Source organism: Pristis pectinata, chromosome 14 (genome assembly GCF_009764475.1).
Source record: "Pristis pectinata isolate sPriPec2 chromosome 14, sPriPec2.1.pri, whole genome shotgun sequence".
NCBI lineage: Eukaryota > Metazoa > Chordata > Chondrichthyes > Rhinopristiformes > Pristidae > Pristis > Pristis pectinata.
Genome location: NC_067418.1, coordinates 48,146,920 through 48,168,271, shown reverse-complemented (window position 1 = coordinate 48,168,271; position 21,352 = coordinate 48,146,920). Strand labels below are relative to the sequence as shown.

General features: G+C 48.5%; 1 protein-coding gene across 1 annotated transcript in view; it reads left to right on the top strand.

The window, feature by feature from the left end:
- The first annotated feature begins 4,421 nt into the window (after positions 1-4,421).
- chid1 (chitinase domain containing 1) overlaps positions 4,422-21,352 on the top strand; it is an 85,283-nt gene continuing 68,352 nt past the window's right edge. Inside the window, exons 1-4 of the mRNA XM_052029101.1 lie at positions 4,422-4,630; positions 7,294-7,443; positions 9,966-10,098; positions 18,859-18,903. Coding sequence (XP_051885061.1) covers positions 4,529-4,630; positions 7,294-7,443; positions 9,966-10,098; positions 18,859-18,903 — 430 coding nt within the window. The 5' untranslated portion in view covers positions 4,422-4,528. The remainder of the gene's footprint in view (positions 4,631-7,293; positions 7,444-9,965; positions 10,099-18,858; positions 18,904-21,352) is intronic.

Here is a 21,352-nt window from a genome sequence, read left to right as displayed (position 1 = left end):
AGGAGATAGAAACGGGCAGTCCTGGGTTGTGGCCGTATTATTATTGGAGACGAGCTCAATACCTAAAACCACAGACCCTCAAAGTCAGTCAGAAAGACACAAAACGCCAGCCAGTTGTTCTGGCTCTCTGGTGCTTTCGGGTGATTTAAAACTGGTGGCTGGGACCGAGGCCCTTAACCGCTGAGGAGGACTGCCTGTCCGGGCAAGCCTAGTGCACTGGGGTTACATCCCACCATGGTTAGAGGTAAGATGTTCATTTGTGGTGATGATCTGTCAGACGATGGAGACTGTTTTCACTTGACTGGGTGGAACGACAGAGTTAGTGTGGGGATCACCGTGCAGTCAATGAGCTGTCAGTGCAAAACGCACACCCCAAGTGGGGTCTTCGCCAGGTGGGGAACAGGATGGTTTGGCTTGCTGTAATACAGAAAATGCGCTTGGTCTGATCACAAACAACGTGGAGCTGCTCACAACACGTGTCAAACAGCATCTTTCTGCACCGTATTTTAAATCCACAAAGCGCCTGGCAAAAAAAGGTCATTTGCAAAGATTCTGGCTTTGTCAGAAGCTGACAGTTCCTCTCACTGTCACTGTCCTGGTTAGTGGCTGATAGGAGAGACATGGTAAGTCAGGACAATGTCATTGTGCCCTGCCCCTTGGCTGGCAGTGACTCTGTCTGCAGGAGGCAGAACAAGTAGGACTGGGCAGGAGGTAAAATGGGTGTTCCGCTCCAAAGCTGCCGGATCAGGGTCCTGTTTCCTGTTCTGGCCCAGGTTAACATTAACAGCTTTAACACTTAACCCTCTCTCAAATATCTAGACAACCCACCAAGGTGAATCCCTCTGGGCAACTGGGTGAGCTGGATTAAAATTTGACCCTTTGTTTCTGTCTCCTCTTTACCCCACCCCATCCGGTATTCTCTATGTTTTGTCCATCACTTACACCTGGTTCTTTAGAGTTCATTGTTTTCTGAATTAAAAGCTTGGGTTAAGTGTTAGAGAAACAAAAGGACTGCAGATGCTGAAATCCAGGTGAAAAACACAATGACGCTGGAGGAACTCAGCAGGCCAGGCAGCATCCGCGGGGAAAAGCAGGCGGTCAACGTTTCGGGTCAGGACCTTCTTCAGGACTCTAGATGAAAAACACGACGATGCTGGAGGGACTCAGCAGGCCAGGCAGCATCCGTGGAGAAAAGCTAGGCGGTCAACGCTTCGGGTCCTGAAGGAGGGTCCTGACCCGAAACATTGACCTCCTGCTTTTCTCCAGAGGTGCTGCCTGACCTGCTGAGTCCCTCCAGCATCGTCGTGTTTAAGTGTTTAGTTCTTTGTGTCATATATCTTAATATTTGCACATTGACCCTTTTCCACTTCTGTCAGCTCCCAACCTCGACCATCAGATCGCCAACCACTCCTCTGTCAGTCTCATGATTCGTTAAGGAACCCTGCACTTTTACTAAGAACGTCTACCAATGGAAGTATGGATTGGAAACAGGGCTGATGATCAATTTAAGCGATTCTTTGGCCTTAGAGAACAGAACCAATCCAAGCATCCAATCCAATGAAACTGATTCATTCCATCAAATAACATTTCCCTGATAACCTAACAATCAGTTGATCTGTCTTTGGAAGTGTTAGGTCAACACAAGAACCAGAGCCTTTTCAGTGTGTATTTCCCATCTCCACAATGTGATGTGTTTCAGGATTACACATCTGAAGAGGAACACATTTCTTTATCTAACTTATTGTATTAAGAATCCTGAAATGTCAGCCAGAGAGCACAAGGAACAATCGTTGGGACCAAGTGTGTGTGTGTGTGTGTGTGTGTGTGTGTGTGTGTGTGTGTACGCACGCGCGGGGGAAGGGTGACCTGGGTGCTGGGTAACTGAGGTATTGTCCCTGCAGACGTGAGCCTGTAGTGCTCGAGGCAACGGTCACGTGAGGGGTCGACCTGGACAAAGGATGGAACTGGGTATGGGGCGGAGAGAAGTGACCAGGGTATAAAAGAGAGTGAGCACACCGTGGTGAGGTCTCTCGGATTTGGGCTCACCCACGCAAGGGCTCGGTGGGGAAGGACTACAGTTTAGGGTTCTTCTGCCACAGGAGAGGGAGGGGCGGGGTCACGCAAGGAAGCCCCCTAAATATTGTAAATATGGGAATGGGGTAGCACCCAGGGAGCCACACGAGTGGCAGTGGTGCTTTTTTAATATAAAAAGGTAATACTAATGATTGATCTATGCACAAATGTAGAGGTTTACACTGTTTTATTGTTGTATATAGTTTGTTTATTTTCATGATGAATAAAGTTTATTTTGGAATATGATGCTGTGGACCGATTGGAGCGGGGCACTGCAGTTAAACGGGCTCAGGCGTGCTTCCAAGGTAAGTACCACGTTGTAACTCAGCAATAAAGTGTGTTGTGTGCAGCATTGCGTGTGCAAGGCTTATTTCTATCGGATCTGCGAACAATCCTGCTTAACTTTGGCACAACACCCATGCTGTGTACTAGGAGACAAAGGAAATGCTAATTATCAAACTTTAAAAAATATGGTTTGGATTTCTTCCTCAAATCACAATCACGTTGTGCTTCTGGAGTCTCAAGGGGCAAGCTTTCAGTAAAGTTTGGTGAGCATAGGGATAGACCAGAGCGATGACAATCGTGGTCACTGTATCACTCCCACAGCATTAATGGTAACAATGAGGAAAGGTTAATCTCCAACTAGGGAACCATGCTGAAGTAAATTGATTATTTGTGTTTACGCAATTAAATGGGTAGATAAAAAAAAACAACCATTTTCGTAAAGAATGGAGTATTTCATAATCATTGTAGACTGCAAGTTTCCAGTCAAGATCAATCAACTCATTTCATGCATTCCAATATAAAAGCATAAATTATTATAGTTGTACTTTTGTAAAAAATGTGATTGTCATGAGCATTGACATTATTTTGCATTGATTCAAAGTCCAGGGCTTAATAAATTAATTGATAGAATGGTTAATGCTATTCAATGTCTTGACTTGTTGGAATCCAGCAATGCTACAGCACAGAATAAGACAATCCAGCCCACTGTGAACATCCCGAACATACATCTCCATTGCCACTTCAGCAGTGAATTCTAGAGCACTGAGATTTTTTAAAAATTCTTATCTCAGGAATACTTGCAAATCACCTTAAATGTACTATAGTGGACTTCTTTTGTTCTAATTATGTTCTTTCTTGTATGATTTTTGTATAATATGTTTTTCTTGTAAATGCTGCTTAAATGTTATATGCTGCTGCAAGCAAGTTTTCCATTGCACACGTGCATACATGTACTTGTGCATCTGGCAATAAACTCGACTTTGACTTTCAACTTTGAAATTGAGGGTCTTTAAAACCTCGACGATTTGTCTCTCCACAGACACTGCCCAACCTGCTGAGTGTCTTTATTTTGGGATTTCCAACATCTGCAGTTCCTTGATTCTCATTAATGTCCGCTGGCTACCAACTATTCCGCCACTGAAGTTTCTCCATCTTCACCTTTCAATAAGTCAAACAAGCTTCCTCTTTGTATAGGTCCCTGGTCAGACCCCACTTGGGGTACTGTGCTCAGTTCTGGTCGGCTCACTATAGGATGTGGAAACCATAGAAAGGGTGCAGAGGAGATTTACAAGGATGCTGCCTGGATTGGGGAGCATGCCTTATGAGAACAGGTTGAGTGAACTCGGCCTTTTCTCCTTGGAGGGACGGAGGATGAGGGGGTAACCTGATGGAGGTATATAAGATGATGAGAGGCATTGATCAGGTAGATAGTCAGAGGCTTTTCCCCAGGGCTGAAATGGTGGCCACAAGAGGACACAGGTTTAAGGTGCTGGAGAGTAGGTACAGAGGAGATGTCAGGGGTAAGTTTTTTACTCAGAGAGTGGTGAGTGCGTGGAATGGGTTGCCGGCAACGGTGGTGGAGGCGGATACGATAGGGTCTTGTAAGAGACTGTTGGATAGGTACATGGAGCTGAGAAAAATAGAGGGCTGTGGGTGAGCCTAGTAATTTCTAAGGGAGATGTTTGGCACAGCTTTGTAGGCTGAAGGGTCTGAATTGTGCCGTAGGTTTCTACTGAGAACTACAAGCACCAGTTCTTCAGTGGCTCCACATAACAGGTAGTTGCCATCCTCAAGTCCATTTTAATTGAGCTCTTCACCCAGCCCAAGGTCTTAGCTGCTCCAATGCAACCAACAGACTCCCTCCTACTTAAGCCAGACTGCACCTCGCCTCCTTTAAATACCCCGCAGCCCAGGAGCAGATCACATGCTCTCCAACCTGGGCTCTCCGGCACCGCCCCTTCCGCCTCCTGATTGGCAGCTCTATCAACCACTCAGAACAGGTCACCCGGGAGGCTCTCCGCCGCCTCCAATCAGCGCGCTGGTCTCACCTCCCGCCAACCGCGCGGAATCGGCCAAATCGTTCCTTCTCTGGCCTCCCCTTTAATCGCGACGCCTTTAACGAGCTGCTGGAACCGTCGGGTCCTAGCGCCGGTCCGCGTCCGCGAACGGGATGAGGTGGTGCTGGCTGGCGGCGCTGCCCTTCCTGCTGACCGGGGCCACCCTCTCGAAGAAAGATGCGAAGAAGGCGGGGGCCCGGAGCCCTGAGGAGGAGGTGAGCTCGGGAGAGCAGGGGGGTGGGTGGTCTGGGGCAGGGGAGAGGGGCTGGAGGGCCGATCCGGGCCTGGAGCGGGGCCGATCCCGGGGCAAGGGGCTGGGCTCCGGGCTCCCTGGTCAAGGGTCTGGGGCCCAGGACCTGGGGTCTGGGGTGAAGGAGCTGGATTGGGTCAAGGAGCTGGGGTGTAGGGTCAAGGAGGGGGTCTGGGGTCAAGGAGCTCAGGTTAGGCGTCTGAGGTCAAGGAGCTGGGGTTGGGTCAAGGAGCTCGGGTTAGGAGTCAAGGGTCTGGGGTCAAGGAGTTGGGGTCAACGTGCTGGGGTCAAGAAGCTCAGGTTAGGCGTCTGAGGTCAAGGAGCTGGGGTTGGGTCAAGGAGCTCAGGTAAGGAGTCAAGTGTTTGGGGTCAAGGAGCTGGGGTGTGGGGTCAAGGAGGGGGTCTGGGGTCAAGGAGCTTAGGTTAGGCGTCTGAGGTCAAGGAGCTGGGGTTGGGTCAAGGAGCTCGGGTTAGGAGTCAAGGGTCTGGGATCAAGAAGCTAGGGTCTGGGGTCAAGGAGTTGGGGTCAACGTGCTGGGGTCAAGAAGCTCAGGTTAGGCGTCTGAGGTCAAGGAGCTGGGGTTGGGTCAAGGAGCTCGGGTAAGGAGTCAAGTGTTTGGGTCAAGGAGCTGGGGTGTGGGGTCAAGGAGGGGGTCTGGGGTCAAGGAGCTCAGATTAAGCATCGAGAGTCAAGGAGCTTGTGTAAGGAATCAAGGGTCTGGGGTCAAGGAGCTGGGGTGTGGGGTCAAGGAGGGGGGTCAGTGGTCAAGGAGCTCGTTAGGCATCTGGGGTCAAGGAGCTAGGGTTCGGGGTTAAGGAGCTTGGGTGAGGGGCTCGGGTTAGGGGGTCTAGGGTTAAGGAGCTGGGTTGAGTTAGGGAGCTCGGTTAGGGATCTGGAGTCAGGGAGCTTGGGTTAAGGAGCTTGGGTTAGGGGTCTGGGGTTTGGGAGCTGGGCTCTGTACTGGAGGAAGAACTCTTGGTGATCTTGGAAAATTAACTCGAGGCCGTGTGGGACGGTGCAGCGTTTGTCTTGCATCCCGAGCAGTTAATCGGGACGGGCAGAATGAGTGGCAAGGGAGCTGACTTTGTGGCTGTTGCATTCCCAAACGGTGTCATTGGACGACAGTTCCGGGTATTGGGTGAGCACTCTGCAGAATCGGAGGAAGAGCTGAAGTCAAGGGAGCTGGTGGGCAGGCGGAGTCTGCACAGATGGAGTTGGCACATGAGAAGTGAGCAATGTTAGATTCTGCAGGCATTTCAAAGGTAGTAATGTGGGAGTGCAAAGGAAACTTTGGAGGTCAGGCTTCTGAACGATCTCACTCCCACTGACGGCCTTGCATTGTTGCCATCTTTAAACCTCTTGGCGTTTATCCTCCTTTGAAAGCCACTTCTTAAAACTTACCTCTTTGACCAAGCTTTTGGCTATCTGCCCTAATATTTTCTTGAGCAGCGTGGTTCATAGGAAAGGTTCTTGTTGCAATTGTAGGACATGTTCAACTTGTGGTTTGGTTTGTGGCATTATATATCCATTGAGTAATAGATTATGGTTTCAATTTTCAAGAGTTTGTTGCTTCAGACTCCAGCGTCTGCAGTCTCGTATCTCCATTTGTGAGGCAAGTTACTTACAGAGAGTGGTAGGTGCCTGGAACGTACTACCAGAGGAAGTGGTGGAAGCAGACATGATAGCAACCTTTAAGAGGCACTTAGACAGGGACATTAACAGCCAGGGAGCGGAGGGATATAGACTATGTGCAGGCAGGTGGGATTAGTTTAAATTAGCATCATGTTCTGCACAGACATCGTGGGCTGAAGGGCCTGTTCCTGTGCTGTACTGTTCTACATTCTATACTGCGCGGTGCTAAGGTAAAGGTGAAATAAAAGAAACAACAAAATGACGCAGGTGCTCAGCAGGTCAGGCAGCATCTGTAGAGAGAATCAGAATCAGGTTTCTTATCCCTGACGTGTTGTGAAATTTGTTGTTTTGCAGTGGCAGTATTGTGCAAGACACAAAGACATAAAAATTACTCTAAGTTACAAAAATAAATAAATAGTGCAAAAGAGGAATAAAAGAGAAACAGAGTTAACGTTTCAGGTTGGAGACCTTTTATCACAACTGGGAAAAGTCAGTGTCTCTGACTCTGACCTGAAACGTTAGCCCTGTTTCTCTCTCTGCAGGTGCTGCCTGATGTGTTCAAGAATTACAGCATCTTCTCTTTTTGTTGCAAATTTCCAGAATTGGCTTTAAGATTACTGAGGTAAAGATAAGATAAGACAGGATCTCTTTATTAGTCACATGTACATTGAAACACACACAGTGAAATACATCTTTTTGCGTAGTGTTCTGGGCCATCACCTTGTGGATGAGACATTAAAATTATAGGCTATTTAATCAGTTGGGGTGACTCTGAGAGATGTTAAAGACTCCATGACCTTACTTGAATTTGCTTCGTGCCTTGACCCCCCCCCCCCCCCCCCCCCAAACTGACAGAAATGGGTGCTTGCCTGAAAATTGGTGCATAACAGCGAGTGTAGTGCCTTGACTCCCATGGCTGCAGAAGTGCTTGTGTGCAGTAGTTTGGCATACATGGGCAGGGAGCCTCTTATAAACATTAGTATTTGTTTTTGTAGGCAGGACCTTCGAAACATTTGGTTCAGGATCGTGGCCTCGTTGTCACTGACCCAAAGGCCAAAGATATTGTGAGGGAGCAGAAGAGCTACTGCGCCCCAAAAGCGACAGAACGACACTTCAACAATGAAGTCCTGGGATACATCACCCCCGTGAGTACCTGAGATGGGAAGAGTTTGTATTGAATTGCCGTGGTGGTGCTATTGCTAGTCAGTGGAGGCCTTTATCTTCAGCTCAGTGTGACAGGCGCGTGGCTGCTTGCACAAGCTGGATACTTGGCAGTTGCGTATGAAACCGAACACATTCCCTGTGTGAATAAAAATCCGATGACAAGTGAAGTATAAAAACTATGAACCATCCGCTGGTCTCACACTTCCAAAATCGGAACTCGCTCAGTCTGAGTTTTAAAACTTTCCGATAACCTTGATTACCCTGCTGTTGATAACTTCTCCACTGCCATTGAGCTGATTACAATCAACGAGTTTGTACATGAGGCATTGGCTGTTATTATTTTGGACTGCCATACAGGGCACATGATGCCACAGTGAGTATAAAATGACATTGGTCATCTCGACACAGTGGACCAAAACGGGTACCAACCAGAGCCAGCCGCTTGAGTCGCAGATGAGCCTTGCCCAGGCAGCGTGCTCAAGACGAATTTGTACTGGGCCTGAATATCAAGCTATGGACACGGAGCCTCGGTGGGGACCTCACCCCATGCAGGACCCTGGCCGGGGTATGAGCATGGTTTTGTTCCCTGAGTGGATTCTGACTACTGTTGGTGAGACCACATCTGGAGCGCCACGGGCAGTATTGGTCTACTTGTTAAAGGAAGGGTGTTGATGTGTTGGGAGCAGTTCAGAGGAGGTTCACCAGACTGAATGAATGGGCTGTCGCATGAGGAAAGGTTGGATGGGCTGGGCTTGTATCCTCTGGAGTCTGATGGGGGTCTTGATTGAAGCATACAAGATCCAAACGTGTCCGACAGTGTGGAAGTAGAGTGGATGTTTCCCCTTGAGGGAGCACCTAGAACTAGGGGCCGCCATCCTAAAAAGTCAGGGCTCGTCATTTAAGGCCAAGATGAGGAGTTTTTTCTCTCAGAAGGACGTTAATCTTTGGGGAAACCTCTTCCCCAAAAAGTAATGGAAGTCAAGTGTTTGAATGTATTTAAGGCAGAGGTAGATGTGTACTTGAAAGGCGAGGGGGTGAAAGGTTACCGCAGGTAGGCGGGAATGTGGGGTTGAGGTTACAATTGGATCACTCATCATCTTATATAAGGTAAGATGAGGTATAAGATAAGATATCTTTATTAGTCACATAGCATTAGCGTAACGCTATTACAGCGCCAGCGACCTGGGTTCGATTCCATCTGTAAGGAGTTTGTACATTCTCCCCGTGTGTCTGCATGGGTTTCCTCCGGGTGCTCCGGTTTCCTCCCACGCTTTGAAGACGTACGGATTAGGAAGCTGTGGGCGTGCTATGTTGGCGCCGGAAGCGTGGTGGCACTTGCGGGCTGCCCCCCCAGAACACTCTACGCAAAAGATGTATTTCACTGTGTGTTTCATTGTACATGTGACTAATAAAGATATCTTGCATCGAAACACACAGTGAAATGCATCCTTGCGTAGAGTGTTCTGGGGGCAGCCCGCAGGTGTCACCAGGCTTCCGGCACCAACATAGCATGCCCACAACTTCCTAACCCGTACGTCTTTGGAATGTGGGAGGAAACCGGAGCACCCATAGGAAACCCATGCAGACGGGGAGAACGTACAAACTCCTCACAGACAGCGGCCGGAACTGAACCCGGGTCTCTGGTGCTGTAATAGCGTTACGCTAACCGCTACAGCCTTAAGTGGCCTCCTGCTTTGGGATTTAGGGCTCAGACACCGAGCCCCAGAGAGCCTCTCTCGCCTCTCCACTGTCGGTCCTGATGCAGGGTTTTGACCTGAAATGTCCACAGTTCCTTCCCCAACCTCCTCCTGCCGCCCCCCCTCCCCCAACAGACGCTGCTCAACCCGTTGCTGAGTTCCCCCAGCAGAGTGCGTGTTGCTCCAGGTTCCAGCATCCGCAGTCTCTTGTGTCTCCCGAATAGATGCTTGCTCTGAGCAGCCATGGGTCACTGGGAAGCTCCAGATGGGGTGTGTAACTGAACACCCAGCTGGTAGTGCCCTTACATGCTGCCCCTGGCAGGGCCCAGTCATTCACAGGAAATGGAGGTCATTTTAAATGTTGGACTCACAATTCCAAGTGTAAGAGAATTCCAAGAGAACCAAGTGCAATAAGAATAAGGGTATGCGAGAACAATATGGAGAGCATCCACAAATAGATTGTGTTCTTTTGGGAAGGAACCTAAAAATCTTCTATAAACCCGGAGGTGGTAAGAGTAGGCACGGTGGTATGGTGGGACCAGTGAGGGAATCTTGTGAAAGCCCAAGTTCTCGATGAATGTTTTGCCCCCGTCTCGCTAGAAGTAAGAGCCTTTGTTAAATATCTGACAACACTGAAAGAAGTACGAGTGGAAGCTCTAACCATATTTTTCAAGTCTCCCGAGCGCGAGGTGGGTGGCCCTGTTTGAGTAAGGAGGGAGAGAGATGGACACCCAGCTGAGTTCAACAATCTTGTTCTTTCCCGTACACCTCCTCCTGATTTTCCTCTTTGTTTTTTGCTTTTGCAGTGGAATAGCCATGGCTATGAAATTACAAAGACTTTTGGTGGAAAATTCACCTTAATTTCTCCAGTGTGGCTGCAGATCCAGAGAAAAGGACTTCAGCTATATCACGTGACTGGCCAGCACGACGTAGACCAAGGTGATGTCTCTGCTCCTGACCGCATTGATCTGTATAAGGCACCCAATACTTTTCACTGTACTTTTAAAACCTGTGCTCTTACCGCTTTTACTTCACTAACCGTATCTCCCGGTCGTCGTGGGGAAGTGGCTGCTATCTGATTCCGTGTGTGAAATGCAACATTCTAGACCGGTGTTCAGTTTGAGTTCCTTTCACTTGCCGTGCCCTGTCAGAGGTGGTCACTTGCTGAACTTCAGTGCCATGAGGGTATTTTGGCTTCAACAATGGGGGCTGGAGGTTTAAAGTCAAAATTGAGTTTATTGTCATATACACAAGTCCATGTGTGCACAGGTGCAATGAAAAACTTACTTGCAGCAGCATCACAGGCACATAGCATCAGATAAGCAGCATTCACAAGAAAAACATTAATTATATAAAATCATACAAGAAAAAACAAGGTCCGATTTAGTGCAAAGTGGTCCTAGTGTTGCTAAACTGTACTGATTAGGATTTTGCTGGTCGGTTCAAGAACCGAATGGTTGAAAGGAAGTAGTTGTTTCTGAACCTGGTGGTGTGGGACTTCAGGCTTCTGTACCTCCTGCCCGATGGTAGCTATGAGAAGATGGCATGGCCTGGATGGTGGGGATCTTTGATGATGGATGTTGCCTTCTTGAGGCAGCCCCTCCTGTAGATACCACTGATGGTGGGGAGGGATGTGCCCGCGATGTATCGGGCTGAGTCCACCACTCTCTGCAGCTTCATGCATTCCTGCGCATTCGAATTGCCATCCCAGACCATGATGCAACCTGTCAGGACACTTCCAACAGTACATCTGTAGAAGTCTGTTAGAGTGTTAGAAATCTGTTGGTGTACACATGAGGCACAAGAGCTGGTACAGGCCAGTGTCCCCTCAAGTTAAAGCACCTCCTGTGGTGGAGAAAGATGGGGAGTTTATGCTGAGATCTGAACTTTCAGTCAGTAATTATCTCACCATCGAGCAGTGATCAGTACTCAGTACCTGTCACTTTAATTCTCTATCCCACTCCTACTCTGACTGCTCTCCTTGGCCGCCTACGCTGCCCTAATAGTAAGGGAGCCCGAGATGACTGGAGACTAGGCCCCATGTCACTGCACTAAGATCTTGCTCTGTTGTCCGTGGCTGGTGTTAAACAGCTATCCAGTAAACTGTGCCACAGGCAGCACCTGCACCTCAGCATGCTCTTCGAGACCTGGAACGTTGGCACCCTGGTGTATACCCCCCCAACCTGAATGTTACTGGCTATTGTAGCTTAGGAACTCAGATGTTTTACTCAATAGGATTGAGAAGAGCCAACCTGCTTATGAAAAGAAAATTGTGTTTGACTAATTCACTGGTGGTCTTTGAGGACGCAACTAATAGGATAATGGGGAAACGAGCAGATTTTTGGAATTTTAGATTTTCGGAAGGTGTTCAATGAGGTCCCACACAGGCGTCTGGTCAACTAATTAGAGCACATGGAACTGGGGGTGATATATTGACATGGACTGAGAACTGCTTATCAGGTAGAAGGAGGGTTGGCAGCTTATGATTAAGACGGTGCCATAGGGATTGGTGCTTGGGGCACAGTTTCGTCAATTCATTATCAGAGAGGTCGTGCAGCGTGGAGAAAGGCCCAAATAGACAACCTGCTGGAGGAACTCAGCAGGTCAAGCAGCATCTGTGGGAGGAAAGGAACTGTGGATCTTTGTTTTTGTTAGGGTCGAAACCCTGCATCAGGACTGAGAGCGGAGAGGCGAGATGGCGAGGAGAAGGGGAGTGGCGAGGAAGGTTTCCAAGGCAGTTGGTGCACTGAGGAGGGGTGTGAGGTGACAGGCAGGTAGTGCAGGTAATCACCACAGAATCTTGTGTCCACGTGGAAACAGGCCCTTTGGCCTGACTCGTCCATGCCGACCAAGATCTCCATCTAAGCCAGTCCCATTTGCCCGTGTTTGACCCATATCCCTCTAAACCTTTCCTATCCATGTACCTGTCCAAGTACCTTTTAAATGTTGTTATTGTACTTGCTTCAACCATTTCCTCTGGCAGCTCATTCCCTTTTGATTCTCTTTCCCTGGGAAAAAGACTGTGCGCATTCACTTTATCTACGCCCCTCATGATTTTATACAGCTCTATAAGGTCGCCCCTCAGTCTTGGCATTGGTATTGGTTTATTATTGTCACTTGTACCGTGGTACTGTGAAAAGCTTGTCTTGCAAACCAATCGGTCTTACAGGTCAATTCATTACACAGTGCAGTTACATTGATTTAGTAGAAAGTGCATTGATGTAGTACAGGTAAAACCAATAACAGTACAGAGTAAAGTGTCACAGCTACAGAGAAAGTGCAGTGCAATAAGGTGCAAGGTCACAACAAGGTGGATCGTGAGGTCAGAGTCCATCTCATTGTATAAGGGAACCGTTCAATAGTCTTATCACCATGGGATAGAAGCTGTCCTTAAGTCTGGTGATACGTGCCCTCAGGCACCTGTATCTTCTACCCGATGGAAGAGGAGAGAAGAGAGAATGTCCCGAGTGGGTGGGGTCTTTGATTATGCTGGCTGCTTCACCAAGACAACGAGAGGTATAGAGTCCAAGGAGGGCAGGCTGGTGTCCGTGATGCGCTGGGCTGTGTCCACAACTCTGCAGTTTCTTGCGGTCCTGGGCAGAGCAGTTGCCGTACTTCAGAGCAGTCTTCTACACTCCAATAATAGGAATAAAGTCCTATCCTGCCCAACCTCTCCCTATAACCCAGTCCCTTGAGTCCTGGCAACATCCTCGACAATCTTTTCTGTACTCTTTCCAGCTTAATGGCATCTTTCCTACAGCAGGGTGACCAAAACTGAACACAATATTCCAAGTGCGGCCTCACCAACGTCTCGTACAACTGCAACATAACAGCTCAACATCTGTACTCAATGCCCTAACTGATGAAGGCCAGCTTTTCCAAAAGCCTGCTTCACCACCCTGTCTACCTGTGATGCCACTTTTAGGGAATCATGTATTGTATTCCTAGGACCCCCCTGTCTACAACACTCCCCTGGGCCCTACCGTTCACTGAAAGTCCAACCCTGGGTTGGCTTCCTAAAGTGCAACCCCTGGCATTTTTGTGGCTGTTGGCTATAAGAACCTAATAAACAAAAGCAGAAGACTTTTCCACCACTCAGCACCACTTAATGCTGGTTTGACTTCCCAAAGTGCAACACCTCGCACTTATCTGAATTAAATTCTATTTGCCATTCCTCGGCCCACTTACCCACCATTTTGTGAACTGATTGGTGAACTGGTTCTTGCTCGGGGATGGATGGATCAGAGTCAAGGGAAAGTGGACATAACGAGACCCCTACCAATAATCTAAACCAAAGATCACTTCCAAGTGAGGCATTGTTTGGAAACTGCTCTTTGGCTGATCAAGATCCCCTTGTAATTCTTGATAACCTCCTTCACTGTCCACTATACCACCTATTTTAGTGTCATCTGCAAACTTACTAACCACACCTTGTATGTTCCCATCCAACTGGTTGATATAGATGACAAACAACTGTAGGACCGGCACCGACCCCTGAGTCACCAGCACCGACCACGAGTCACCAGTCTCCAGTCCGAAAAACAACCTTCCAACATCACCTTTTGCTTCCTACCATCGAGCCAATTCTGTATCCAGTTAGCTAGTTCTCCCTGAGTGATGTGACTGCTATGAAACCAGGTGGGATTGTGATGACGGAGGTTTCGAGGGGATGTGGGCAAGTTTAGTGAGTGGGTGAGAAGAAGGCGGAAGGAATGTCGGGGGGAAGAATGTCTGACCATCCACTCTGGTGCACGAAGCAGAAGTGTATTTGTTAAATGGCGAGAGGTTGAGTAGTGCTGATGGTCAAGGGGACCTGGGTCATCACCCAAGGGACAGACCACAATGATGTCCACATCACCTGCATCACGACAGATACTGGTGACAGTTGGACCAGCCGCCACTTAATCCACTTATCTCCATCAACCTGCCCCCAAAACCATGGCAGCAGCAGAAACATTGCTACAAGAAAAGTAACATTGCTACAAGTCCCCCACGAAGTATTGACCCCTGGCCAACTAACTTGGGTTGGGTAAATGGAAAAACACTCTGATGCTCTACCTCCAGATGAAAGCTCAGGTCCAACAGAACACCCAGGACCTGAAGAACAGGTGGTGGGTGCAAGGGGTGCAGTAATTCACTGACGACCACAACGAGTGTTGTCCAGCCCAACTGTGGCCCAAAATTCCAAGGGCTGACCCCACTCAGAGCCAAGGACGGAGGATCGTTACCGAGGCCAGAGAGGCAGTCAGTGCCCACTGAAAGCACTGAGAAGACCAACCCAACCATGACTCTGTCCTCGAGTCCATCCCAAGGTAGACTGTCCAATACAGTCACGCTGCCACCCCTAACCAACAAGAACTCAAAATAAAATCCACAAGACCTCTGGAGCAGGTGGTATCCCTGCTGTAGTTGTAAAAAAAAGTCACAAATCCACAGCTTCATTTCCCATTTCTGGGAGGGGAAGGATATTGGTGTTGGTTTATTATTGTCACTTGTACTGAGGTACAGTGGAAAAACTTGTCTTGCACACCGATCGTACAGGTCAATTCATTACACAGTGCAGTTACATTGAGTCAGTACAGAGTGCATTGATGTAGTACAGGTAAAAACAATAACAGTACAGAGTAAAGTGTCACAGCTACAGAGAAAGTGCAGTGCAATAAGGTGCAAGGTCACAACAAGGTAGATTGTGAGGTCATAGGTCAGAGTCCATCTCATTGTATAAGGGAACCGTTCAATAGTCTTATCACAGTGGGGTAGAAGCTGTCCTTAACTCTGGTGGTACGTGCCCTCAGGCTCCTGTATCTTCTACCCAATGGAAGAGGAGAGAAGAGAGAATGTCCCGGGTGGGTGGGGTCTTTGATGATGCCGGCTGCTTCACCAAGACAACGAGAGGTAAAGACGGAGTCCGAGGAGGGGAGGCTGGTGTCAGTGACGCGCTGGGCTGTGTCCACAACTCTCTGCAGTTTCTTCCAGTCCTGGGCTGAGCAGTTGCCGTACCAAGCCGTGATACATCCAGATAGGATGCCTTCTATAGTGAATCAGTAAAAGTTGGTGAGTGTCAAAGGATAGGCCAGGGGACCTCAGATTGAGACCTTCCTTAAGGAAAGGCGCATTTAATTGTGGTACCTTCAGGAGGATCTCCTGACTGTCAGTTGAGAGGAACTGTGGAGCAGCCATCTCAAACTTGGCTGCCAGCAGAAATTCATCCGCCCTCTTGCGCCTTTGTTACGATGGCATGTGAGCTGTGATTTTAACCAAAGAGTCCACAGCAGACCCGATCTCAGTGCAGTCTGTTGTTATCCAAGGCTGCGTTACCACCCCGACGCTTTTCTACACCAACAGGCTTGCTACTGGAATGGAGCTGACCTACAGGATAAACACACAAAATGCTGGAGGAACTCAGCGGGTCGGGCAGCTTCGCCGAGCCCTCTTCTTCCCAACACCTTGCCTCCCCTGAGCCCTCTTCGCCACTGCCCTTCTCTAATCCCATGACTGACCCCTGCCATGTCTTCACCATCCCTTCTGACCTTCCCCTCCCTGATGCAGAGTGGGCTGTCCTCAGCAGAGGCCTTGCCTTGGTACCCCTGGGCTCGCACCTCAACGAGTTCCGCGCCCGCCATGACGTGGCGCTCTTCCTCTTTCCGCCTCCATGCCTATTTCCTCGGCAAGGATTCCCCACCCTCTACTGAGGACCCCTTCTCCCGCCTCAAACCCTCCTCCTCATTTGGAACACCCCCACCCCCTTATGGCTTTTTGCCCTCTCTGAACCTTTTCATTCCCAACAACTGAGGCGATGTTAAGAGATAAGGTATCTTTATTAGTCACATGTACATCGAAACACACAGCGAAATACATCTTTTGTGTAGACTGTTCTGGGGGCAGCCCGCAAGTGTCGCCACGCTTCCGGCGCCAACATAGCACGCCCACAACTTCCTAACCCGTACGTCTTTGGAATGTGGGAGGAAACCGGAGCACCCAGAGGAAACCCACGCAGACACATGGGGAGAACGTACAAACTCCTTATAGACAGTGGCAGGAATTGAACCCGGGTCACTGGCGCTGTAGAGCGTTACGCTAACCACTACGCTACCGTAACCATCCTGACTTCTCCACTCCCCTCACCCCCCTCTGATCTCCGCTCCCTCCATCCCAATCCAAATCTCGCCATCAAACCCGCAGACAAGGACAGTGCCAAGGTAGACTGACGTCTACCTTGCAGCTCTCAGACACCTCCTCTCGCCTTCCTCTGGATGATCATCAGGCCACTGTCTCCCGTCTCCTTTTTAAAGATGCTGCCTGACCCGCTGAGTTCCTCCAGTGCGTTGTGTGTTGCTCCAGGTTCCAGCATCTGCAGTCTATTGTGTCTGTCTTCGGGATAAGACAGGGAAACTTTTCAATGTGCCATCCCCAATCCAGAATCAATGTCACTCCAATTTCAGTCTTCAGATGGAGGTAAGCAGAAAACATTGGCACACATGGGTACATTTGCAGAGCGAGCTGCAAGTCCCTGTCAAAGCATTCCCCAAAGTGTATGAGAGAATGGGTCTTGTTCTTATGGGCACAACATCTGCAAAGCAAAGGCCCTATACCTATCTGCCCATGATGTACAACACTGCCCTCTGACTATAAAGGCCCACGGTATGATCTTGGGGGGGAAAGTGGACCTCTTCCCATTTCTCGGGAGTCATCTTTCCAGGAAGGCCAATGGAATTTGTTATAGATAAAGCTAAAACTAAACAGGTGGGGTGGGGGTCGGTAGAAACTACTGAAGGGAAAGTTAGAAAGTTATAGGAAAAAATGGCAGAGCAATTGTTGCGGTGCAGCAAGGTGAATTGTAATAACCAGAGTTTATCAGGTCGGAACATAACAGAAAACATCCGAGAAGTCAGAGCAGGGAAAAATGAGGCAAAGACAGAATTGAAGTCCTCTATGTAAAACCGTGCAGCATTTGTAACCAGGTGGGTGAGTAAATGGCACCACTAGAAATGGATGGGTACAACTCAGTAGCCGTCACGGTGACACGGTACAGACTCTTGAAACAGGCGCCTTTGTCTGCAGTGGAAGCACGGTGAACTGAGATGGGCGCGGATAAGAAGTTGGCCAGTGCAGAGGCTGAGCCAGGACAGTAACCTCGTCATCCTGGGATCTGAGAGCAGGTCTTCTGGCTATTGTGCCAAGTGCAGGTCCCGTTCCAAGTCAGGATGGACAGTGGGCATCATACATTTGTTCTACACCTTCAACTTTCCTTTTGTTGGACTGTTAAACCACTAGGTGGTAGTACTGTGTTATTGTTTTAAGAATCCTCCAGGATTAACCCTGTTTGCTATCTGTAAAATACTCCTGTGGACATTACTAATAACATGATTGAAAAGAATTTTGAAGCATAAATGTGAAACAGTTTTATCCTTTTATTATTATTTCAGAGCGTCAACTTTTCACCTGTTGAGCCACCAGTGCTTGTGTCTCACTGTAGTTAAACTCTATTTATCTGGTGTGCTCAGGATTTTGGTGCTGGATGAGCAGATCTCGAGGACTAACAAATGTCATTCTATTAACACTCCAACACGCTTTGAATATGTATTTTTTGTTCGGATGTTGCACATTAGAATCATAAATTTCCCCATGATCCCGGTAAATTTCTCAAGGGACTGTGGGGAAATGGAGACGGGTGAGTTCCAAGGGAGCACCACAAGTAGAGCTGGGAGTGTTTAAAGGGATTACAGGAACCAGGGCCCCAGTATGTGGAGAGGAAGTGTAGCAAGCATTGCCTGCGAGCCAGGTGCCAAACCGTCGGGGCTTCCGAATAGTCAGATGATGGATTGTTGGTGTTTTACTGTATATGGAGTGCTGGGGAAGAGACGTATAATGTCCTGTGAGGTTTTGAGATGCTATTTACTTTCTGTGGGATCACTAGAAGTGATGTGATAAAGGGAAGAAGGGGATGCATCAGGACTTTATAAACAATGAACCAATTTCAAATTTTCTCTGTGGTTTAACATTTTTTATGAACAAATCCCTCACCCTGCTGATTCAGGACTCATCTCCTTTGCCCGAAGCGCATCTGCACAAGGCCTGTGTAGTATGCAGCACCCAGCCAAACTTGGAATTGGAAATGACCTCCATCCAAAGTAGAAGCCTTCTCCTTTAGGAGCCAGTGATTCCACCAAAGCAGCCCACACGGCCGTGTTTGCCCCCATCTGTTGCTCACATCCTCCTCTTCGTCCCGTGGTCATTCCCACTTTCAAACTGAAAATGTCACCGTAAATCAATCCTCCGCTGAATATGTTTAAAACTTTGCTCCCTGAGGTTAGAGGTAGGCAGGCACGGCAGTGTAGCGGTTAGCGTAACACTATTACAGCACCAGCGACCCCGGTTCAATTCCCACTGCTGTCTGTGAGGGGTTTGTACATTCTCCCCATGTGTCTGCGTGGGTTTCCTCCGGGTGCTCTGGTTTCCTCCCACATTCCAAAGACGTACAGGTTAGGAAGTTGTGGGTGTGCTATGTTGGCGCCGGAAGCGTGGCGACACTTGCAGGCTGCCCCCCCGAACACTCTATGCGAACGATGCATTTCACTGTGTGTTTCGACGTACATGTGACTAATAAAGAGATCTTATCTAGTTTCTAAGAGACCATTAAACTGAATCTGCTAGCTTTGTTGTACTGTGCACATAACTGCTCTTGTTATCCATAAACAGGATGGATGAAGAAGGTGAGGGGAGATTTCAACGCAGTCCGTATTGGTGAGTGGTGAATTATCTATCAGTTTTAATGTTACTACACTTGCAGTAATACGGTGATCACCTCTAGTCTCCCTAGATGTTGCACTCCACGGGTAATACAGGGCATAGTGTTTACACCCCCTCAGATGTTAGATCTGGCCACCAATTGTTGTGGAGGACTGCTGGCTGGCTCTGGCCAACGCCAGTGTCTTCCTTCCTTACCCCTACAAGAGTCCTGGAGTCGTACAGTGTGGAAACAGACCCTTGGGCCCAACTCGTCCGTGCCAACCAGGATGCCTATCTAAGCTAGTCCCAATTGCCTGTGTTTGGCCTAATTCCTTCTAAACTTCCTGTCCAAATGTCTCTTAAATATTGTAACTGTACCTGCCTCTACCACTTCCTCTGGCAGCTCGTTCCACACACCCACCGCCCTCTGCGTGAAGAAGTTGCCCCTCAGATCCCCTTTTAAATCTTTCCCTTCTCACCTTGAATCTATGCCCTCAGGTTTTAGAAGCCCCTACCCCAGGAAAAAAGACTATCTGCCCTGTCTGTTCCCCTCATGATTTTATAAACCACCCCTCGGCCTCCTTCGCTCCAGGGAAAGCGGTCCCGGCCTGTCCGGTCTCTCCTTATAACTCAAGCCCTCCAGTCCCGGCGACGTCCTGGAGAAACAACTCTAGCTTAGTCGCATCCTTCCCACAGAGTGCACACGCAATGCTCCTAGTGCAGCCTAACCAACATTTTGTACAACTGTAACGTTTCAACAGTAAAGTAGAGCATGTTCTGGGGGGAGGCCAGATGTGGTCTGACCTCCCACTGCAGCCCTGGGCTCACAGATGGGGCCGGGGCGTTCCGTGAGGTACTGCTAAATACACTTCGCATCTGGCCCCTCAGCTTTACAACCAGCCTTGGGGGCACATCCTGCGCTGTCTTATCGAGTAGTGTGGGGTTACTGACCTGTGTGGAAAGGGGTGAGAAGGGTTTATTTTTTCCATTTTACTTCAATGTTAACGGTTTAATGAATTGTATGCAAGTCAAATGTGTTTTATTTTAATTATTAAATGCATTTCAACCATTTAGAACTGCAGCCTCCCAGCTCCAGAGACCAGAGTTCAATCCTGACTTCAGATGCTGTCTGTGTGGAGCTTGCATGTTCTCCCTGTGACCGCTCCAGTTTCCCCCCACCACATCCCAAAATCCCAAAAACGTGCAGGTTGGTAGGTTAATCGGCCTCTAAATTGAAATTGTGGTTAAAATATGGCTTTGGCGATCACACCTGCTGAGCTAAATGCTGGCAGCTGCAGGAACTTTGCAGTAACATCAGTAGAGAACTCCAGTCAGTTTCAGCACCTGACAATGCTGCTCTGTGAATCTCTCAACTGAAGCTCACTTAGGGGTGTTGGCATTATTGGAGTAAGATGAACTATCAAATGTATGGTTCCTGGATTTGTTGCCTTAATGGGTCCAATGTCCCAGCCAGTCTGTTGTCCGAGCAGATCTAACCTGTGCCTGTCTGATGTGTTCTTCCAAGGAACCTCTTTTGGCTGGGACTCTTGTCTAATGCGTCACTGCTGGATTTCTGACCTAAAGAGTCTAAAGTGCAGCCTCTCTTCCTTCCCGTTTCCCCGCTCACCGTCGCTTTTGACCAGGCCCCGCTGTCTCATTGTGCTTTATTTGGAACGGGGAAAGGGGCAAGATTGCATTTTAAAAAAAAGTCTCTGGAGTTCAAATGACAAATCCTTTTTAAAAACTGATCCCTCCAACCGGTTAAATATCAACCTCGGGCAATCCATTCCACGCATTCGGTGCCCTCTCTTTGTAAAGTCTGTTCACCTTTTCAGCCATTTCACTCGGATTAGAGTTGATGGTGATCTGACCACATTAAGGGAATGGTTAAACCAAACCTTGACGATCTTTAAGTAATATTTCTTGCCAGCTGCCTCTTCTGCCCTGGTATCCCTGTGTACCCACTGCCTTAAGATCAGTACGAGTTTGGAACCAAGGCGGGGAATTGTACCAATACTTGAATAGATTTGCTCTGTGGTGATTGGAGTGCTCCTTGGCTCTCCCATGCTGCCCATACTTGTGCCCTGGATCATTCCCGTCTACCAGTGTGAAAGTCAATCCGTGCTGTAATAAAGCAGACAACTGCAGAACCAAGGAGCGTACAATAAGCGCCTTATTATTTAATGCTAGCAGGAGTGAGGGATACAGAGAAAGAGTAAACAGTGTAACCCGTGCTCTGTACTGATCCCCACTCAAAGATTTACATGTTTGTGTCCCTCCTTTTATACTTAATCTAAACGTACCTACGTGCGGAGTTACACGTACTTGGGCAGTTGCTTACAGCAGACTTTAGCAAAACAAGATATGCCTTAAGCACTTCTTTGTTTCACCCAAGCAGTCACAACTATAGTTGAAGCAACAATAGCTGCACACCATTAACCCTTAATTTCCAGTTACCTTTTTC